The sequence below is a fragment of the Olea europaea genome, unplaced genomic scaffold (assembly GCF_002742605.1).
Source record: "Olea europaea var. sylvestris unplaced genomic scaffold, O_europaea_v1 scaffold269, whole genome shotgun sequence".
NCBI classification, from domain to species: domain Eukaryota; kingdom Viridiplantae; phylum Streptophyta; class Magnoliopsida; order Lamiales; family Oleaceae; genus Olea; species Olea europaea.
Genome location: NW_019245290.1, coordinates 377607 through 397789, shown reverse-complemented (window position 1 = coordinate 397789; position 20183 = coordinate 377607). Strand labels below are relative to the sequence as shown.

The 20183-nt window shown below is 36.2% G+C and overlaps 1 protein-coding gene across 1 annotated transcript in view; it reads right to left on the bottom strand.

Annotated features, from left to right (window-relative positions):
- Window positions 1-3897: 3897 nt before the first annotated feature.
- The window catches only part of LOC111383435, a 34683-nt gene continuing 18397 nt past the window's right edge, over window positions 3898-20183 (bottom strand). The window contains exons 5-14 of the mRNA XM_023007545.1: window positions 20016-20077; window positions 19799-19893; window positions 18429-18508; window positions 17934-18017; window positions 15838-15954; window positions 15326-15411; window positions 15116-15222; window positions 13939-14030; window positions 13775-13851; window positions 3898-4762 (exon numbers count right to left, since the gene is read on the bottom strand). Of these exons, the coding sequence (XP_022863313.1) occupies window positions 4274-4762; window positions 13775-13851; window positions 13939-14030; window positions 15116-15222; window positions 15326-15411; window positions 15838-15954; window positions 17934-18017; window positions 18429-18508; window positions 19799-19893; window positions 20016-20077 (1289 nt within the window). The 3' untranslated portion in view covers window positions 3898-4273. The remainder of the gene's footprint in view (window positions 4763-13774; window positions 13852-13938; window positions 14031-15115; window positions 15223-15325; window positions 15412-15837; window positions 15955-17933; window positions 18018-18428; window positions 18509-19798; window positions 19894-20015; window positions 20078-20183) is intronic.

The following is a 20183-nucleotide window of genomic DNA, read 5'->3' as shown; positions in this document are numbered from 1 at the left end:
CTTGAATGATGTTCGACCTTTCCACAATTGTAAAAGTTACCTTTGAACTTCTTGGCTTTCTTGGAGTTGCATCTTCTAGGTGTATCATCGAAGATCTTATGCTTCTTGTTAACAACCTTCGAACCTGTTTAACAAAGTTTTCTCCAAGTTGGACAATAGATCTTCTCTCAATTTTCCTATTGTCTTATTGAATCCCAAAACGAACTATAAGTTCCTCCAAATTCACCTCTTTATGTTTGTGCTTGAGATATTTTTTGAAATCTCTCCACATAAGAGGGAGTTTCTTAATAATAGCTGCAACTTGGAAAGATTCACTAAATTCCATCTTTTCAGCATATATGTCGTGTAATAGAACTTGAGGTTCTTGCACTTGACCTATCACTATTTTGGAGTCTACCATCTTGTAATCCAAAAACTTGTCGACATGAACTTTTTTGTTCCAGGATCCATAGCATTGTACTTCTTTTCCAACGAATCCCATAAATCCATGACTGGGTCCTTCGATCTATACAGTCCATATAGTGTATTGTCCAATCCATTTAGAATATAGTTTTTTGCACATGAAGACCGAATACTTCCATGCATCCAATGCAATAATGATTCACGATTATGTTTTCTTTCTTGTACCATTGGTGCAGTCTCTTTTAGAAACTTTGCCAAGTTTAGAGTGGTAAGATAGAACAACATATTATGTTGCCATCCCTTGAAGTATATGCCTTTGAACTTTTTCGATTTTGCACCATGCGGGATCGTAGTATTTTGAAGTGATACAGCCAAAGGCCGAACCATATTATTCGTACCATTGATTGTTTGACTTGAAGTAGTCTCAATTGTATTCATTTCTGTTATGCAAACAAAAGTTCAACGCAAAAACAAAGAGAATAGAATAACCTATTCTAAAGGTGAAGTAGTATTTTGAAGTGGTATAACCAAAGCGAAACCACATTATTCATACCATTAGTTGTTTGACTTGAAGTCGTCTCCATAGTATTCATATCCATTATACAAACAGAAGTTCAACACAGCAACAATAAAGAGGGAATAGCATGTAAAACCTATTTTGAAGATGAAGATCATGGGTTGTTATGGGTTGCAATCCACAAAACAACCACAGGCAGAATTTTATCTTAAGATTGTTGAGCCAAAATATATATGGTGATAATGTAACGCCACGACTTGCATAGATCGAAACGTTACAAGATTTACTGTACTTTAGCCGTAAATTAAAATCTTGTAACGTTTTGATCCATGTGGGTCGTGGCGTTACAGATAAGGGTTGTTATGTGATAAATGCAATATCGAAATTTAATTCGCGGAAGCGTAATTAACACAATAATATATTGTAAGAACTTATGGTATATAAATCACAAAGAAAACAGGAAATGAAGAAGAAGAAGAAGAGATGTGAGGCAAGTGAAATATCACTCTTTCCTTAAGACAAAATTGTCCCACAACGGTGCTCACTATTCATGGCATTTGTTTTCCCAAGATACAATGAATTCAACTCGTGGTAGAAGCACTTCAAACCACAAGTTCCAACCAACTCGAACGGAATTCATCCTCTCTACAAAGAAAAGATATGGATTGATTTTTGGAGAGTTTTTGCAAGAGATTTATGCAATGCTCAATGCAAAACTGATAGGGGATGAATAATAGACGTCCAAAGGATCGTATTCATAGAAGATGGATAGTTGTGGGTGAAGTGCTGCGTGTCAAATCTCGTAATCTTACAAATAGAAGTATCACTTGTTGTCGCTAGCCTGTTGCTAACCTCTCGCTCGAGCGTTAGTGTCAAAATATTTACAGAAACTTTTCGGCCACCTGTCGCTCGAGCGATAGACGAGCAACGGAGTTGGGCAAAAATCTAGGCCAATTTTTCTCTATTTGTTTCTAAATTTGGATTGCAATTTCTCATTCATTCGAAACTAATTTTAAGCTTCCAAATATACCACGATAAGCTTGACAAGTAGAACAAGTTAATCTATTTACATTTAAAATTTGACTGTTGGATCAAGTTCGAATATTTGGTCGAAGTTGACACGAAAGTCACTTTTTCCATATTTTTGGTTTTAACACTTAACCAGTTGTCCTTCAATTTTAAGCCAAATTCTAAGAGATACTACAAGTTCCAGAACAAGAGGTAATGCATGTATTTCATTGAAGTCAATTTTAAAATTTGAATTTGCATATAATCTACATCTCATGAAAAAAGATCTTAAGAATTTCAAATGAATTATTGAAAGCCTCATAAAGGAAATATCAAGATATTGTCAATGCCATGAGATTGGTGAAATTATGTAAAGTACAACTCCGAACCATGATGGATGATGGATGGGATTTTTTTTTTTTTTTTTTCTTTTTTTTAAAGCTCACGAGATCAATGTTCGACATATGGATGATACGTTTATAACTCTAAGTCGTTCATGACATGACACAGTGACAAATTTGCATCACTTTCGCGTGGAAATTTTTATGCCATCTTTAATATGCAATTTCAAGAGTTGAATGAACATTTTTATTAGGTAAATAGTGACTAGCTCCTTTGAGTTATCTATTTGTGTTCTTATAATTCATTTGCTGCTTTTGACAAGAACAAAATTGATTCATTTATTTGAGTATTATTGGATAGATTTTGACACAGTAGATACCTCGAAGCTTAATGATCAACTTGACATGCACATCGGTAAAGATTTTAGAGAATTATAGGGGGGCTTAGTAATCATGCATAGAAGTAGGTTGCGAAAAATAAACATAAAGTTTATCCATTAGTCTACAAGCTTATAACATTAACTTTAATTCTTACCATGTCTACTGCAATAGTCGAGAGAACATTTTCTACAATGACTTGTGTTCTTAATTGTCTGCGCAATCGAATCAGAGATAAGTGGTTGAGTGATAGTTTGATTGTATATATTGGGAATGATGTATTTGATAATATTGAAAATGATGAAATTATGAAATGTTATAATAAAATAAATTATGAGGACGCGTTGAGAACTATTATAATAAGACATAGTAATCTTTTATATTTTTAAAAACATTTTTTACAAGTTTGCCTAACTCAAAATATTTGTATCCGTCACTCAAAGTTAGGAATACAAGTGCTACAATAAATAAAGCTTCTAAATTGACATTTTTCCATCAATGGAAGTACCATGTGCACACTGTTTAAAAGTTCGGGACATAGGTGTCATGAAAGGTAAGTGATATGACTGCGACACTCATAAAAAGTTGGAGAGCCCTAGCGGAATTTACCTTGAATTTAATAACTATACGCAAGTATACTTGGCTAAATCGCTGGAGATCAATTGAGGAAAAAAAAACCAAATTAAGTGTTTATTTGGCACAACTTATTTGAAAATTATTTTTCTAAAACTCTATTTAAACCACATTTTTCATATAAAATAATTGTGCACGAAGACACAATTTTTTCGTAATGTATAATCACACATTCTTCAAAAAATTCATTTTCACTTCAAATAATGTCTCCTAAACAAACACAAATACCAAAAAGTAGATCCCACTATTTAATGCATACGTGAATCAAATAGTGACAAGGAGTACCGAGCACTCCATATTCCAGAGTACTATGCAAATAGACAACATTAATCCCAACAATTTAAACGAACATATAGCGAATGTCAATTTCTTCCTCCCTCACCATCAGAGACTCGAAGCCTACGTACCTGACTTAGCTTGCAAATATGCATCCACGGAATTAATAGTTCAACAAAAAATGGGAAAAGAAAAATAATAAATCTCCCCGACTACATACTTTAGAAGTCATTTCTCTCCAAAATACAGTAAACTAAACATGGAAAAAATAAAAAATAATAAATAAAAATTTAGTGTTCAAATTCCAAGTGAGATTAATCAAATGACTACTGCAAGAACAGCTGGGGAAAAAAAGAAGGGATTTGAACTATCAAGATTGATGTGCAGTTGATGACAAATGTTAACTAACAGGAAGCATTCTCTATTTCAATTCAACTGATTTACACGCTACATGAGATCACTCTTTACTCAAAATTAACCAGTCACATCTACTGTACAGCGGCATAACAATAGCGAATTACTCTTCTGGTCAAGAGCTGAATCCTCGTTCCCTCTTTTCAGCTGAATCACCTTTTGTATTATAAAGGGTATACAAGTACAATTACCTGTGAAGATTAAAACCTCGTGTCTTCAAAAGCTACATAGCTTTGTAACCTCTCTGCTGTATTCTCAAAAATCACGGGATACACAAGTCAATTCTCTCAGACATCTTGCTGCATCATTCATTATGCGGCTCTGTACGATTTTCTTGCCTTGGAGGTTCCGTGAAAACTTGTCCATGCTCTCTGAAGTCTCTAAATATTGACAGAAAGGAGTTGAGACTTTCTGAAGAAGCTCCCCCCAGGATCCATAGTAACAGGGAACTAAATGAGTTCATAGCCCCGGGGTTCCCTCCACCCTCCGGCTGATTGAGGACAGCCTGTCCCTCAATTTCAAGAGGATTCCTTAATCTTTCTGGATTGTCGTTACTAGGTTGTTCTTGAGGACCAGAGAATGCAGTTGCACCATTTCTTGGCATTCCTGTATTAGTTCCAGTTCGAAGTACAGGACCAGAAGCCAAATCTGTGTTAAGAGGCCCAGGGTTTCTTGTATTTAATCTTGTAATGTGTAACGTAGAGGCGAGAATAGTTGAGGAGGTAATGTGAAAATCCGGATGTTGCTGAAAATGTGACCGTCGATTTTGCATAAACCTTTGCAGAGCTGGAACCTGAGATGATAGCAGGCATACAAGTGATGTACAATCCATCTATATATACATGTATGTACCCATATTATGCATGGAATGTATCATATCTCTATCTCTATCTCTATTATGTAAACTAAAAAGTAATGGCATTCTCAGCAATTCCACATCATTCTTTTTTCCCCTTTCCACATAAATATCTGTGAAATGTATCCGGTTTGCTCCACTTAGCAGAACAGGCACAGCTCAAATCTAGAGTGAAGTGTCACAAGTGTAGGCTTCTTTATGAAAATAACATTATTCCCGTGTATGTTTGGATTGTCTTCATTAATAAGAGGATATACAAACATAATAAAAGTTGAGAACAAATACTTTGATAGGTTTAAATATATAACTAGTGAATCCATAACTAGAAAAATACTTAAGAAGGTTACCGACAAAATAGGGACTTATCTTCACATCATTCAAATTAGGGATTAACTTCCTATTTTTATAGATTACCCATAAAGATATGAGCTATGAAAAATAAAAATGGGGCGCGATATAAAAGCTATGAAAATTACAAAAATGGGGTAGGGTTGCTACATTTCAATCTCCTAGTAGTACTGTGCATGTAAAGGACATTGTAAGAAAACACAACAGAAGACGTACAATAGTTTCACATTGTTTGTATTGAAATCTGAATGTGCATTTCTAAGCATCATGGACGCCCTCAAGAAGGCCAAATGTCTACAATAACGATCTTCAGACTTTCTCATAAATGTCTCATACTACTAAAATAGCAATATATTTCATCAATAATATTAGATTTGAACAAGACGCAACTATACAAATCAAGCATGGAAGTCAAAATTTTTCTATCATATTATGATAAAAACCTATCATTTTTTATTTATGTAACTGATACCAATTTAATAATTTACTCAAGTATGGTTGTTTGATATTATCCTGACCCATGTAATTATTTGTGAGAAATCTCGAAGATTCCATGAATTACCATATTTCCACATTACCTTATTTAGACTTGCTGTAATTAAGATTGTTATTTTAGGATTAATTTTCTTCTCCTAATTTAGGAGATTTTTTTCCTTTTTGTCCTTTTCTTCATTGTACTATATATTGAGGCTTGTATTATGAATGAAAACACACAGAAATACAAATTATATTTCTGCTTTCATGGTACTAGAACAGGCTCTCTAAAGCCTAGCAAATCAATGACGGAAGTCCTCGTCAACAGTCGAAGTTCTACGACGTCAGAGTTCTCGCACATTGAGGTTGAAACCACGCATACAATGGGATCGACTGGCGTAGAGAACTTCTCCTTTCAACTCACAGTAGAAAAATTGAATGGAAGAAACTATAGGCAATGGGCTCAGTCAATTAAATTGATAATTGACGGTAAGGGAAAATTGGGCTACCTGACTGGAGCAACAAAGAAACCAACTGACGCTGCTTATCTACCCAAATGGCAATCTGAAAACTCCATGGTCACGGCTTGGTTGGTAAACTCGATGCTGCCATCCATAGGAAAAACGTAACTTTTCCTTCCAACATCGAAGGACGTCTGGGACGCCGTTAAAGAGATGTACTCCAACTCAGAAAATTCCTCCTAAATCTTCGAGATTAAAACGAGATTATGGCATACCAAACAAGGGGAGAGAGAGGTCACCGATTATTACTTGGAAATGTCTTCCCTGTCAAACTGGATCTCAGTTATGAGGAAGTGTGGGAATGTCCTGGAGATTACATCAAATATAAAAAACGGCTTGAAAACGAACGAGTCTTTGAATTCTTGGCCGGCCTCAATCGGAGCTTAGATGATGTTCGAGGACGAATCTTGGGCCGAAAGCCACTGCCTTCCATACGGGAGGTGTTTGCCGAAATGAAAAGGAAGGAAAGCCGACAGGAAGTAATGATGAAGGATGGAGCAACCGGGGTCGGAGACTTGGAGATGTCAGCACTTTTGGGTGAAGGGGGCAGAGCTACGTCGCCTCATCAATTCGGGCTAAATGGTGGACTGCTTCAATTTGGACAAGCTGGGTCTTTTAGTGTTGAGCCAAATGGTGTTGGGCCGAATACTGGGTCTTCTCAAATGGGACAGAATGGGATCTCTAACGTTAGGCCTGGGTCTTCACAATTTAGACCGCCCATGTTATCTCAGCTAGGGCCTACTAAAAACATTGAACTTACTAGTTTATTATCAAAAGGCATAACACATGGATCGGGCCTAAAACAACAAAAGGGACGACCTTGGTGCAAACATTGCCGTAAACCAGGACATAAAGCAGACACTTAATGGGATTTATATGGCAAACCTGTCGACTGGAAACCAAGACAGAATATTAAAAATCCTGGATATAAAGTTTTGGTTGATCAAACTAGAAAATCCATGGAAGAAAAAAATGAAGCATTTAATCCCGAGCAATTAGAACAACTCTTATCAAATCTTCTCTAACCTTAAGTCATCAGACCAGTTTTCCACATACAGTCCTTCGAGCTCACTCGCCCACAAAGGTAGTTTAATGAAAGCATTAAATGTCTTATCAAATCATAAAACACCGCTGGATTATTCATTCAGGTGCTTCTGATCATATGATGGATGATTATCATTTATTCTCCTCATATTCATCCTGTGCAGGTAATATCAAAGTTAAGATTGCGAAAGGATCCCTTTCATCTGTCACATGAAAAGGAAGTATTCATATATCTAAATTTACTACTCTAGAATCCATCCTCCATGTTCCAAACCTGTCATGTAATCTTTTGTCAGCCAATTAAATTACAAGAAATTCTAATTGTTCTGCTAAATTTTCTCCCTCTCATTGTGTATTTCAGGATCTATTATCGAGTAAGACGATTGGCAGTGCTAAAGAGCGCAAGGGACTCTACTACTTGAACGACACTAATGTGGGTAAACATTGTCAAACTGAAGTTCATGATTCTATGTTAGTCTCTAGAGAAAATAATATTCCATTATGGCACTATAGAATGTGCTAGCCACCCTAATTTGCAGTATTTAAAACATGTATTCCCTTCCATTTTTCTGAATAAAACATCTGTTGATTTCCAATGTGAAGTATGTGAACTTGCAAAGCACCGATGCACTAAATTCCCAAAATGCACTAATAAACCATCAAGTCCATTCACAATAATTCATAACTACTTATGGGGTCCCTCCCGTGTTCCTAACCGAACTCACACAAAATGGTTTGTCACGTTCCTAGATGAAACCAGGGTTTGTTGGGTTTACCTACTAAAGGAAAAATCTGATGTGCAATTTGTATTCATCAACTTCAATCAAATGATTCAAACACAATTTCAAACAAAAATTCAAATTTTGCAAACTGACAATGGAACAGAATACTTCAATACAAATCCATGGGACCATCTACAAAAATGTGGTATAATTCACCAAAGTTCTTGTGTCGACACCCCCAACAAAATGGGATTGCTGAACGAAAGAATAGACATCTTCTACAAGTAGCGGGTGCTCTGATATTCACTACCAATATGCCAAAAATGTTCTAGGGAGATGCTATTCTGACAGCAACCCACCTAATCAATCAAATGCCCAGTCGTCCCCTTTCCTTTGAATTACCTATCCAAAGACTTTCGAGTTCATTTCCAAATCTCGTCTAAACTCAAACATACCTCTCAACGTTTTTGGTTGTACTTTATTTGTCCATATTCATCCCAATCGTCGAAGTAAACTTGATCCTCGAGCAATCAAATGTGTGGATACTCACCTACTCAAAAGGGGTACAAATGTTATGATCCATCCACCAAGAAAACATTTGTTAGCCTTGACGTTACATTCTTTGAAATGACACCCTACTTCCAAAAACACTCTCTTCAGGGAAGAGTTTGAATGAACATAGATTTTTTTACTCAGACATCTCTATCTTTCCTTCCCCAAATGTTGACCCTGCTACACAACCTAACTCTAAAGTGCCATATATAGAGGAAAACATAAACTCAGGGGAGAAGTAGAAAAACAAAATGACAGGGAGATGTTGGTTTACTCACGGAGGCCAAAGTCAAAGTACAAGGAGGACCTCACACCCGAAGCACCAAAAAAATCAGAACCGATGATAGCTTCATAATCCTATGAGTTAGAAATCCCAAATATCAATCTACTTATTGCACTCAAAAAACAAACTCAGTCATGTATTCTTCACCCTATTTCAAAGTTCATATCCTATAATGCTCTCTCTAGAAGTTTTCATATTTTTACATCTAATCTTGACAATATAGTGATTCCAAATAATATTCAAGAAGCTTTGAATACACCGAACTGGAGAAGAGCGGTGATGGAGGAAATGAAAGAACGGGAGAAAAATGAAACTTGGGAGGTGATGGATTTGCCGAGAGGGAAGAAACCAGTAGGTTGCAAATGAGTCTTTAATGTGAAGAATAAAGCTGATGGATCAATAGAACGATATAAAGCTCGTTTGGTGGCAAAAGGACACACAAAAATATATGGCATTGACTACACCGAGACATTTGCGTCGGTGGCAAAATTGAATACCATCAGAGTCTTGCTCTCTTTGGCAGCTAACTTAGACTGGCCTCTCCAATAATTGGATATAAAAAATGCATTCCTTAATGGGGACTAGAAGAGGAAATATTCATGACATTACCACTGGGGTTTGAGAACGGTAATGAGAAAAATAGGGTACGTAAACTCAAGAAATCTTTGTATGGTCTAAAGCAGTCACCTAGAACATAGTTTGACAAATTTGCAAGTGTTTAAGGACCAAGGTTACCAGCAAGGGCAATCAGATCACACCATGTTCTTTTGACAATTGGAAAACGGGACTAAGACCATCTTGATAGTATACGTCGATAATATAATCATTACTGGAGACAATACATGGGAGATAGAAAGATTTAAGAAATGTCTAGCAAGTGAATTTGAAGTGAAAGACCTGGAACAAATGCGATACATCTTAGGAATGGAAGTAGCAAGATCAAAAGGGGGAATCAGTGTTTCACAACAGAAATATATTCATAGCCTCCTAATAGAAAATGGTGTGCTTGGATGTAAGCCAAGTCATACACCTATGGAGGCAGGAAAGAAAACAGGAGACAGTGGAAACCCAGTTGAAAAAGACAGATACCAACAACTTGTTGAAAAACTAATCTACTTATCTCATACTAGACCTGACATTGCATTTGCAGTAAGTGTGGTAAGCCAACATATACATAGCCCGAAGAAAAGCCATATGGGACTAGTATACAAAATTCTAAGATATCTCAAAGGCACATCAGGGAAAGGACTATTTTTTAAGAAGAATGAGAGGAAGAAAGTGGAAATATTCACAGATGCAACCTAACCAGGCTCAACAGATGATAGAAGATCCACTGCAGGTTATTGTACATTTGTATAAGGAAACTTGGTGACGTGGAAGACTAAAAAACAAAATGTAGTGGCAAGAAGCAGTGCTGAAACAGAGTTCAGAACAGTTGCTCAAGGAATATGTGAAAGATTGTGATTAAAGAAACTCTTAAAAGAACTGCAAATAATAATAGAACTTCCCATCAAGCTCTATTGTGATAACAAGGCAGCCATCAACATTTCTCTCAATCCGGTTCAACATGATAGGACCAAGCACGAAGAAGTGGACAGACACTTCATTAAGGAAAAGGTTGAAGATGGAGTTATCTGCATGACTTATGTCCCTACTAAGGAGCAAATCGCAGATATATTAACCAAGGAATTGGCCAAACAAAGTTTTGACAATTTCATATGCAAGTTGAAAATGGTCAACATTTACCATCCAACTTGAGGGGGAGAGTGAGAAATCTTGAAGATTTCATGAATTACCATATTTCCACATTACCTTATTTAGACTTGATGTAATTAAGATTGTTATTAATTTCCTTTCCTAATTTAGGAAATTTTTTTTCCTTTTTTCTTTCTTCATTGTACTATATATTGAGGCTTGTATTATGAATTAAAACACACAAAAATACAGATTATAATTGTGCTTTCATTCTCATACATATGAAATTTATTTGTATCACAGACATTAACCCCTCTCACTCATTTAGTTGTCAACAATTCCACAAAGGGTCACATCCTACTTCCTCAAGATTGCTGAACGAAAGAATAGACATCTTCTAGGAGTAGCGCGTGCTCTGATATTCACTACCAATATGCCAAAAATGTTCTAGGGAGATGCTATTCTGATAGCAACCCACCAAATCAATCGAATGCCCAGTCGTCCCCTTTCCTTTGAATTACCTATCCAAAGACTTCAGAGTTCATTTCCAAATTCTCGTCTAAACTCAAACATACCTCTCAACGTTTTTGGTTGTACTTTATTTGTCCATATTCATCCCAACCGTCGAAGTAAACTTGATCCTCGAGCAATCAAATGTGTGGATACTCACCTACTCAAAAGGGGTACAAATGTTATGATCCATCCACCAAGAAAACATTTGTTAGCCTTGACGTTACATTCTTTGAAATGACACCCTACTTCCAAAAACACTCTCTTCAGGGAAGAGTTTGAATGAACATAGATTTTTTTACTCTGACATCTCTATCTTTCCTACCCCAAATGTCGACCCTGCTACACAACCTAACTCTAAAGTACCATATATAGACGAAAACATAAACTCAGGGGGAGACATAGAAAAAACAAAATGATTGGGAGATGTTGGTTTACTCACAGAGGCCAAAGTCAAAGTACAAGAAGGACCTCACACCCGAAGCACCAAAAGAATCAGAACCGATGATAGCTCCAGAATCCTATGAGTCAGAAATCCCAAATATCAATATACCTATTGCACTCAGAAAACAAACTCGGTCATGTATTCTTCACCCTATTTCAAAGTTCATATCCTATAATGCTCTCTCTACAAGTTTTCGTACTTTTACATCTAATCTTGACAATACAGTGATTCCAAAGAATATTCAGGAAGCTTTGAATACAACTAACTGGAGAAGAGCAGTGATGGAGGAAATGAAAGCACAGGAGAAAAATGAAACTTGGGAGGTGATGGATTTGTCGAGAGGAAAGAAACCAGTAGGTTGCAAATGAGTCTTTAATGTGAAGTATAAAGCTGATGGAACAATAAAACGATATAAAGCTCGTTTGGTGGCAAAAGGATACACACAAATATATGGCATTTACTACATTGAGACATTTGCACCGATGGCAAAATTGAATACCATCAGAGTCTTGCTCTCTTTGGCAGCTAACTTAGACTGGCCTCTCCAATAATTGGATATCAAAAATGCATTCCTTAATGGGGACTAGAAGAGGAAGTCTTCATGACATTACCACCGGGGTTTGAGAATGGTAATAAGAAAAATAGGGTATGTAAACTCAAGAAATCTTTGTATGGTCTAAAGCAGTCACCTAGAGCATGGTTTGACAAATTTGCAAAAGTATTTAAGGACCAAGGTTACCAGCAAGGACAATCAGATCACACCATGTTCTTTCGACAATTGGAAAACGGGACTAAGACCATCTTGATAGTAAACGTCGATAATATAATCATCACAGGACACAATACACGGGAGATAGAAAGATTTAAGAAAAGTCTAGCAAGTGAATTTGAAGTGAAAGACCTGGAACAAATGCGATACTTAGGAATGGAAGTAGCAAAATCAAAAGGAGGAATCAGTGTTTCACAACAGAAATATATTCATGACCTCCTAATAGAAATTGACATGCTTGGATATAAGCCAAGTGATACACCTATAGAGGCAGGAAAGAAAACAGAAGACAGTGGAAACCCAGTTGAAAAAGACAGTGGAAACCCAGTTGAAAAAGACAGATACCAACAACTTGTTGAAAAACTGATCTACTTATCTCATACTAGACCTGATATTGTCTTTGTGGTAAGTGCGGTAAGCCAACATATGCATAGCCCAAAGGAAAGCCATATGGAACCAGTATACAGAATTCTAAGATATCTCAAAGGCACATCAGGGAAAGGACTATTTTTTAAGAAGAATGAGAGAAAGAAAGTGGAAATATTCACAGATGCAGACTAACCAGGCTCAACAGATGATAGAAGATCCATTACAGGTTATTGTACATTTGTATGGGGAAACTTGGTGATGTGGAAGAGTAAAAAACAAAATGTAGTGGCAAGAAGCAGTGCTGAAGCACAGTTCAGAGCAGTTGCTCAAGGAATATGCGAAGGATTGTGGTTAAAGAAACTCTTGAAAGAACTGCAAATCATACTAGAACTTCCCATCAAGTTCTATTGTGATAACAAGGCAACCATCAACATTTCTCTCAATCCGGTTCAGCATGATAGGACCAAGCACAGAGAAGCGGACAAACACTTCATTTAAGGAAAAGGTTGAAGATGGAGTTATCTGCATGACTTATGTCCCTACTAAGGAGCAAATCGCAGATATATTCACCAAGGGATTGGCCAGACAAAGTTTTGACAATTTCATATGCAAGTTGGAAATGGTCAACATTTACCATCCAACTTAAGGGGGAGTGTGATAAATCTTGAAGATTTCATGAATTGTCATATTTACACATTACCTTATTTAGACTTGCTATAATTAAGATTGTTATTTTAGGATTAATTTTCTTCTCCTAATTTAGGAAATTTTTTTTCTTTTTTCTTTTTCTTCATTGTACCATATATTGAGGCTTGTATTATGAATTAAAACACACAGAAATACAGATTATATTTATGCTTTCATTCTCATACATATGAAATTTATTTGTATCAGAGACATTAACCCCTCTCACTCATTTAATTATCAACAATTCCACAAAGGTTCACATCCTACTTCCTCAAGATTGCTGTGCCATATGCCCCTTCAAGTCGAATCTGTTTTCTATGTCCATGTCCATGCTTCTACAGTTTTAACAGGATGTACTCCTAGCAAGTAGTGACACTGCCAAGAATGTAGCATATACAACTCAATAAAACCTTCTCAACTAGTTGACTTCAGCAAAAGCATACATATTTGTTGACATGAACTCTAATTTGTAAAGGCAGAGAACATGAAAAGCAATATTTACATGAAAATATGTATCACAAATATAGTACCTCAAAACGGTTCCAAAAATAGAGTATAAGGTGCTGCATAAATGCAGCAGTAGTTGAGAGAGCTAAATAAGAGAAACCTACAAAAGAGTAATTTGGGCCCATCAAAGGAAGAAATAAACCATAGGAGACAAACTTCATGAACTTAAAATCTGCTACATCCTTACCATGAGTATACGAAAAAAAATAGATGTGAAACACCAGAAAGTAGAGAAGAAAGAAGCGAGGAAAGAACTTCATAGATATTGGTGTCCGGACACTGCAAACAAAACAAGCACAATAGTATCAGAAAAGGAAAAGCAAGAACATGAACATGAACAAAGCAAGGGAAGGGAAGGGAAGGGAAGATAAGATATCCATTATAGGAGGCTTTTATCTCTCCCTGTTTTCTAGGGTTTTAAGAACCTTTCAGAAGGCTCCCTGGTTATGTGTTAGACAAGAAGCCCATCTTTGACATCTCATAGGAGAAATAGTAAGAGATCGTGAAGGCAAGATTCCCATTATAGGACCATGCTTTTATCTCTTTAGAAACCCATGTTTTCTAGGGTTTTAAAAACCTTTCAGGGGGCTCCCTGGTTATGTGTTAGACAAGAAACCCATCTTTGACATCTCATACGAGATATAATAGGAGATCGAGGTTGGCTGGATTTTCCTGAGCTATTTATATCCTTGCTTCCATATCCTTTCCCTCAACATCTAAATCCATACAGAGGGGAGAGTGAAGGAACCCTACCAGGTAAAGGTTAGGTGAGTGATGAGGGGTACAAAATATAAAACTTGAAAACACATTCCAAGCTGGCCAGAATGAATTCTTACCACCTCACTCATGGAATACTAAAAGTGTTGCAAGAACATAGAATCATTTATAGGAAGCATTTAGCTCACCTAAACTGCAAAGAGAAAGGAAAGAGTCCAGAGATTGTTCTATTGATTATTCTTTTAGAACTATAAACATCTGTTCAAATTATTTTGTACTGGTAGCATTCAGATTTAGTAGACCATTATGAAGTTTTAGACTTTATCTTTCATTGCTTATAACTTTATGTCATCTGATTTTAGATCAAGCTATAATTGCTTTAAGGTTTAATCGCAATTAAAGTTTGGTCACAAATCACTGTAAATTTCTCCAGGCCAATAATGAATATTTTAGCCCAAAAAAAGAATAGGGCAGATCTTGAAATATACAGCAACACCTGTCTAACCAAAGTGAGAGCTCCATCATATACATCTATATCGAATATGATGGGAAATAGATCAATTTCTGTATTTTATAGAATATCTTAACAAGTTAATATTTTACTTTAGGTTTCTACTGTAAGCGTGTGTTCGCAGTGGGAGACCAACCTGATCAGTGTGAACAATTCACATAGCCAGACAAGAATCAAAACCATGAAAGCCAATAACTGATCATCATAAAACTCGAAGAGGAAAAACAGGATGCCAATCATAATCTGGGGACACAACAATCATTAAATATCAGAGAAGGCAATAAGAATACAGAAAAATAAGAGAGCAAAGTATATAAAGGGGGAAAAGAAAGAGGCTGCATCTAACCGGTACGAATACAAGGGACTCGATTACATGCACGAAGATCAATTGAAATGTTGGAAGCCGATGTCGAGCATGATGCTGGAGCTGCACTGCAAAAAAAAAAAAAAAAAATGAGAAAGGAAGGTGGCAATCAAGATATGATAAATAAGCCTAGAATTCCTAATGAATCACCTAACAGAATTCCTAATGAATCACCTAACAATAACAATTAGACTTCAAAATTAGAAATACTTACTTTTGCTTAAGCCTACTGCTGAAACAACATAATTTTATGACTCTTTGTTTGTGAGTGGATGAGAGTAGGTTTGTTATTTGTTTGGGCAGTGGGGGTGAGTATGGTAGTCAAGTTTATTTATGTTTAGTGCCTCTTTCAGGTGAGGTATGATAAGTACAGGCAAATCACATGGCCTGAAAATAAAACATAACATCTGTAGACATTTTTTGGTGCTTTCATAAACTTTCCTTCTTCAGAGTTGAATAGCAGAGAATTTAAATAAACAATTCAACGTTCAAACCTGTAAACTTTAGCATACGAGTTTGCGTCTCTCTCAATGTAAATGAAACTGACATTGTGGTGGTGAAGAAAACAAAAAGTGACATCATCAGCACACCACACTTGGTCACAAGATAGTCTGCAAGAAATAGCAAACCAAGAAAATCAATCGTGTTAATCCCATATGACATTCATTGTCATGCTAATTCAATATCAGAAAGTTTATGGTCACAAATAACAAACAATGCAAACTGAGACAGTAAATGTATTACCAAGCATATTCGTAAAGCAGCTGAAATAAGCTTACAATTTATGTTTGGTTATGTCGCAAAAACTATCTTTACTAAACCAGGTTGCAGAAGTGTCAATGTTGCATTCACCAGAGAAGCAACTAAGGCCAAAAATAAGTGGGTCAATTTCGAAAATCTAAAAACTGGCTCAGATTCAGTTCAGATCCAGAACTACAGATTCATTTGTGTACAAAATTGATCTGGCTTTAACATCAATTTTCTTGTCTAAAACATTTCCTTACATTTTTGTCTATTGTTATCATTTTTTAAAGTTATCTTGCATGTCAATCCAGGTTCCCTGCCGATCAGAATCCCCTGTTAGTTGGCATTAATCCCAGATACAGCAGAAATTTGAACGACTAGGGTTCAGATTTTAGCCTGTCTCCCTTTGCTAAACCTTGCCTTGGGTTAGCCAGTCAGTACTACTACCTTGTAGAACTGATTCAAGGAGTTCCCAAATGCTACCATTGTCTTGAGCAATCGCTCAACAATTAGGGCCCGATTTGCTTTTGCCTTTTATATAAGAGTTTTATGAGTAACCACCTTAATTCGTGCTTGAAAACCAGTTTCTTTAAGAGCTCTCTTCCGGAAGAGCTTTTGGAAGAAGCTACATTGAACCAGCTTCCTCTAAAATCTCTTCTACCTAAAAGAAGCACTTTTATAAAATTAACGAAACGAGGTCCAAAATCAACTTTTGGGCCTCAAAAACTCCTCTAGACTTCTCAAGTCATGACAAACAGGCCTACACCACCGCGAAAAACTACTTTTATGAAATGGAAACATAATTGTACGAGTTATTAGTATTTTAAGCAGACTTGTAATTCTAGCCATCATAAGTCCTCAATACTTTAATTCCTAGTCAGCATATTCTAATTTGTCTTGGAATTAGTAAGCTCAATAGTTCTTAGGTCACGACTGGTACAGAGAAAGGCAATAAGGCCAGAATGAATAAGTGATCCCAGCTATTCCTTTCTAACTACTTGTCTACTATGCTGAAGCCTGGACAAAGCTCATTCCTACAGAATGCACCTGCAGGAAAATCTGGGACACACCAATCCCACGTTTTATTTATGTAAATATTGGACAAGATAAAAAACCAACCACCCATCCCCTTCATATCCAAATCCACTGTCCCCTGCCTCGGTCAACCATCTCCAACCCTTTTCCACTCAAGTCATGAATTCCACCTTCAGCAGTCATCCTTTCCGTCTTCCCCAACTACCTTTCCACCTCCACCTCCTCAACCTTCTATCCCAATCCAAAGTCTTCCCTCTGCCCCCTCATCCCTTCGCTCATTTTTCCTGCTATTAGGGGTTCATGATCATCTAGCTATGATCACGAAAGTCCTGATTCTACTAATTGGTGGCACTACGAATTTCATCTGGGCTTCATGATTTTAGCTAATATCCTTTTCTGGTTTCTATCAGCTGAATGTAACAAACTGACGCCATTCTGCATAGTACTATAGAAAAAAATTCACCATCTCTTGCTGTTATAATTCTATTAAGTATCTAAGCAACCTCCCCCAATATTGATAGCTATATCCAATTCCAGAAGTAGTGCACTTTTGAGCCGTAGCAGAGAACCTAAAAGCCTCTATTGATAAACAGTATTCTTCCATTTAATACGAAGGGAGATTTCTTAAAAGCATATATCCCAGATAAATTCTTGAATATACATACAAGTTATCAACTTTGAGCAATGAAATTATCGATGAAGATGCTGCTTCACACTTAGATTAACGAACTGTGAAACTACCAGGGAAGTGGAAGATAATGGTTTTGTTGTGCATGAAGCATAGAACAAAATTGCACAAAATGTCACCAACCTCCAAATTTTGCATAACTTTCAGGTTGCTCATGAGCATATGTTAGATTGTAGAACTCCTTTGTTTGGTAGTTATAAAGATAACCTGCATGGATGATGCATATAAATTGTCAGAATGATCAGAAGCACCAGAATATTAGCTTAGGACCCAGCCTCCTGCCATATTTTATTGAGCTCTCTGAATAATGAACTGTGCAGACTTGTTTAATGCTTTGTGTTATGATTCTAGTAGGAACACATAATTAGGCTATTTCACTAACACTTGCACATTAAAGAAGTATACAAAAGAAAAACAATACTGCATAGGACAGAAAGTACATGACAAGGGTTATGGGTTATTTTACTACTAGCAGTTGTCCTCAAGGGATAAGCAATTATCAAACAAAAATGCAATTGGCACGTGGGAATGTCCCCAGTTTTGAAACAGAATATATTTAACCCAGAAGGTTCTATATTTCTAAAAGTCAGGCATTTGCCACCATGGAAATATTAATACCTTGACCCGGAGAATTCAACAAACTATTCATCAGAATAGTATCATATCCAACAAGTCTGTTTATCAGCAGCTGCTGCCACCTACAAAGAGAAGATTTTACTTAAGTTAGTTTTCATTACTTCAAGAGCACACTTCCACTCAATTTTGTGTGGCAGACTTGTTCTTGATGTTTTTCTGTTACCATGTACTAGATATTTCCACTTTTTTTCCTGAGCCAAAAGGATCATTTCCTTCCACCTCTTTGTTTTGCTGGGAGAGTGGTGAAAGAGGGTTCAACTTAGTACATTTCATGAGGTTAATTATGGCTCAGAATATTATCAGTGCAGCAAGTCACTAGAGAATGTGAGTGGTGGGTGGGTAATAAATGTCACAGGTCCATGATAATGAAGAAACTTTTTTCCACAGTTCTCCAGTTGAAGTTTTATGATGTTTAGAGATTCTAAATGTTGAATTCATTATGTGATAATTGCCATAACTAGTTTAAGTACAAAACTATGTTACGGTATCGTATTTGGTATCATATCTATCTTGAAATGATGTTTAAGTAAAAACACGACAAATGTGACATCTGACACATAGCAACATCAGATTGACACTGAGATGTTAAACAGGCAACCAATTCCGTGGAGATTCACACAATGCAATCTGTATTAGAACACATTTACGTTTACATACCATATTTTCACAAATTACAGGTTATGTAATCTAGTGAGTCAAAAAAAGGAAAAAATTGCAGAACACAGCCTGACATCCCTATTTTTTGAAATGATATTTTACATACAAAAAAAATTGGAAATATACAAATAAGTAATTTTTTTACTTATGAAACCAAAATAGTACATATAAGATTCACTTTTATAAAGTAGGTCAAACTATAGAAATTTGAAAAAATACAACCAAATTCTAATTGAAATAGCACTTTGAATGAGCTATATAAAAGGGGTATGGACGGCTAATTGATATCCATCTCTTATAAGTACTACATGAACATCGACGAATGAAATGGATAATAATAGTAGCAGCCTTGTCCGAATTGTAGAAATGCAATCTACGACAGAATATGAACAATTGAATCTGATATATAAATAACTTTCACTTTCTAATATTTTTGTCTTAACTTCATTGTTACTTTCTAAGCAATAGAAATTTTATAACATTACAGTATGAAGACGAAAAAAATGCCGATACAATTTGCAGTCTTCTGGTGAAGACTTCGGTAATTATTGATTCTTAGTGCAGCCTTCTAAAGACCCTAGAACACTCTTTCCTTGATGAAATAGAACCAACGAGGATATTTTTATGCATAGGCTCATCACAGTCATCAAAAGTGAGAAAAGAGAAGGGGGAGAGAGAGATAAGCGCATAATGACCTGTTTCCAAAGCAAGTATGTCGGGCCGAGATGCTAATATTAATTGTACGAATGCTATGCCTTGATTTGGCCTCTTCAGGCAATAAGAAATAACCCTAACAAGAAATAATTTACAGCATCATGAATAGTTGAAAACCAAGAGATGCATCAGTACTACTATGAGTCTAATGGAAAAAAGGAGCCACCTGAAGGAGTGAACTAATAAAGTAAAGCATACCTTCTCCATCGTATAAAGGTAAGTCGGCTCAAATGCCTTGCTTCTCTTTTCAAGCCACTGCACTGTGACATTAACATCAATCACAATCTAAGATTACAAATAAAAATGACAAGATTCCAATCACAAAGCTTTCACACTGATATCAAACATCTTCATATACTCTTATCT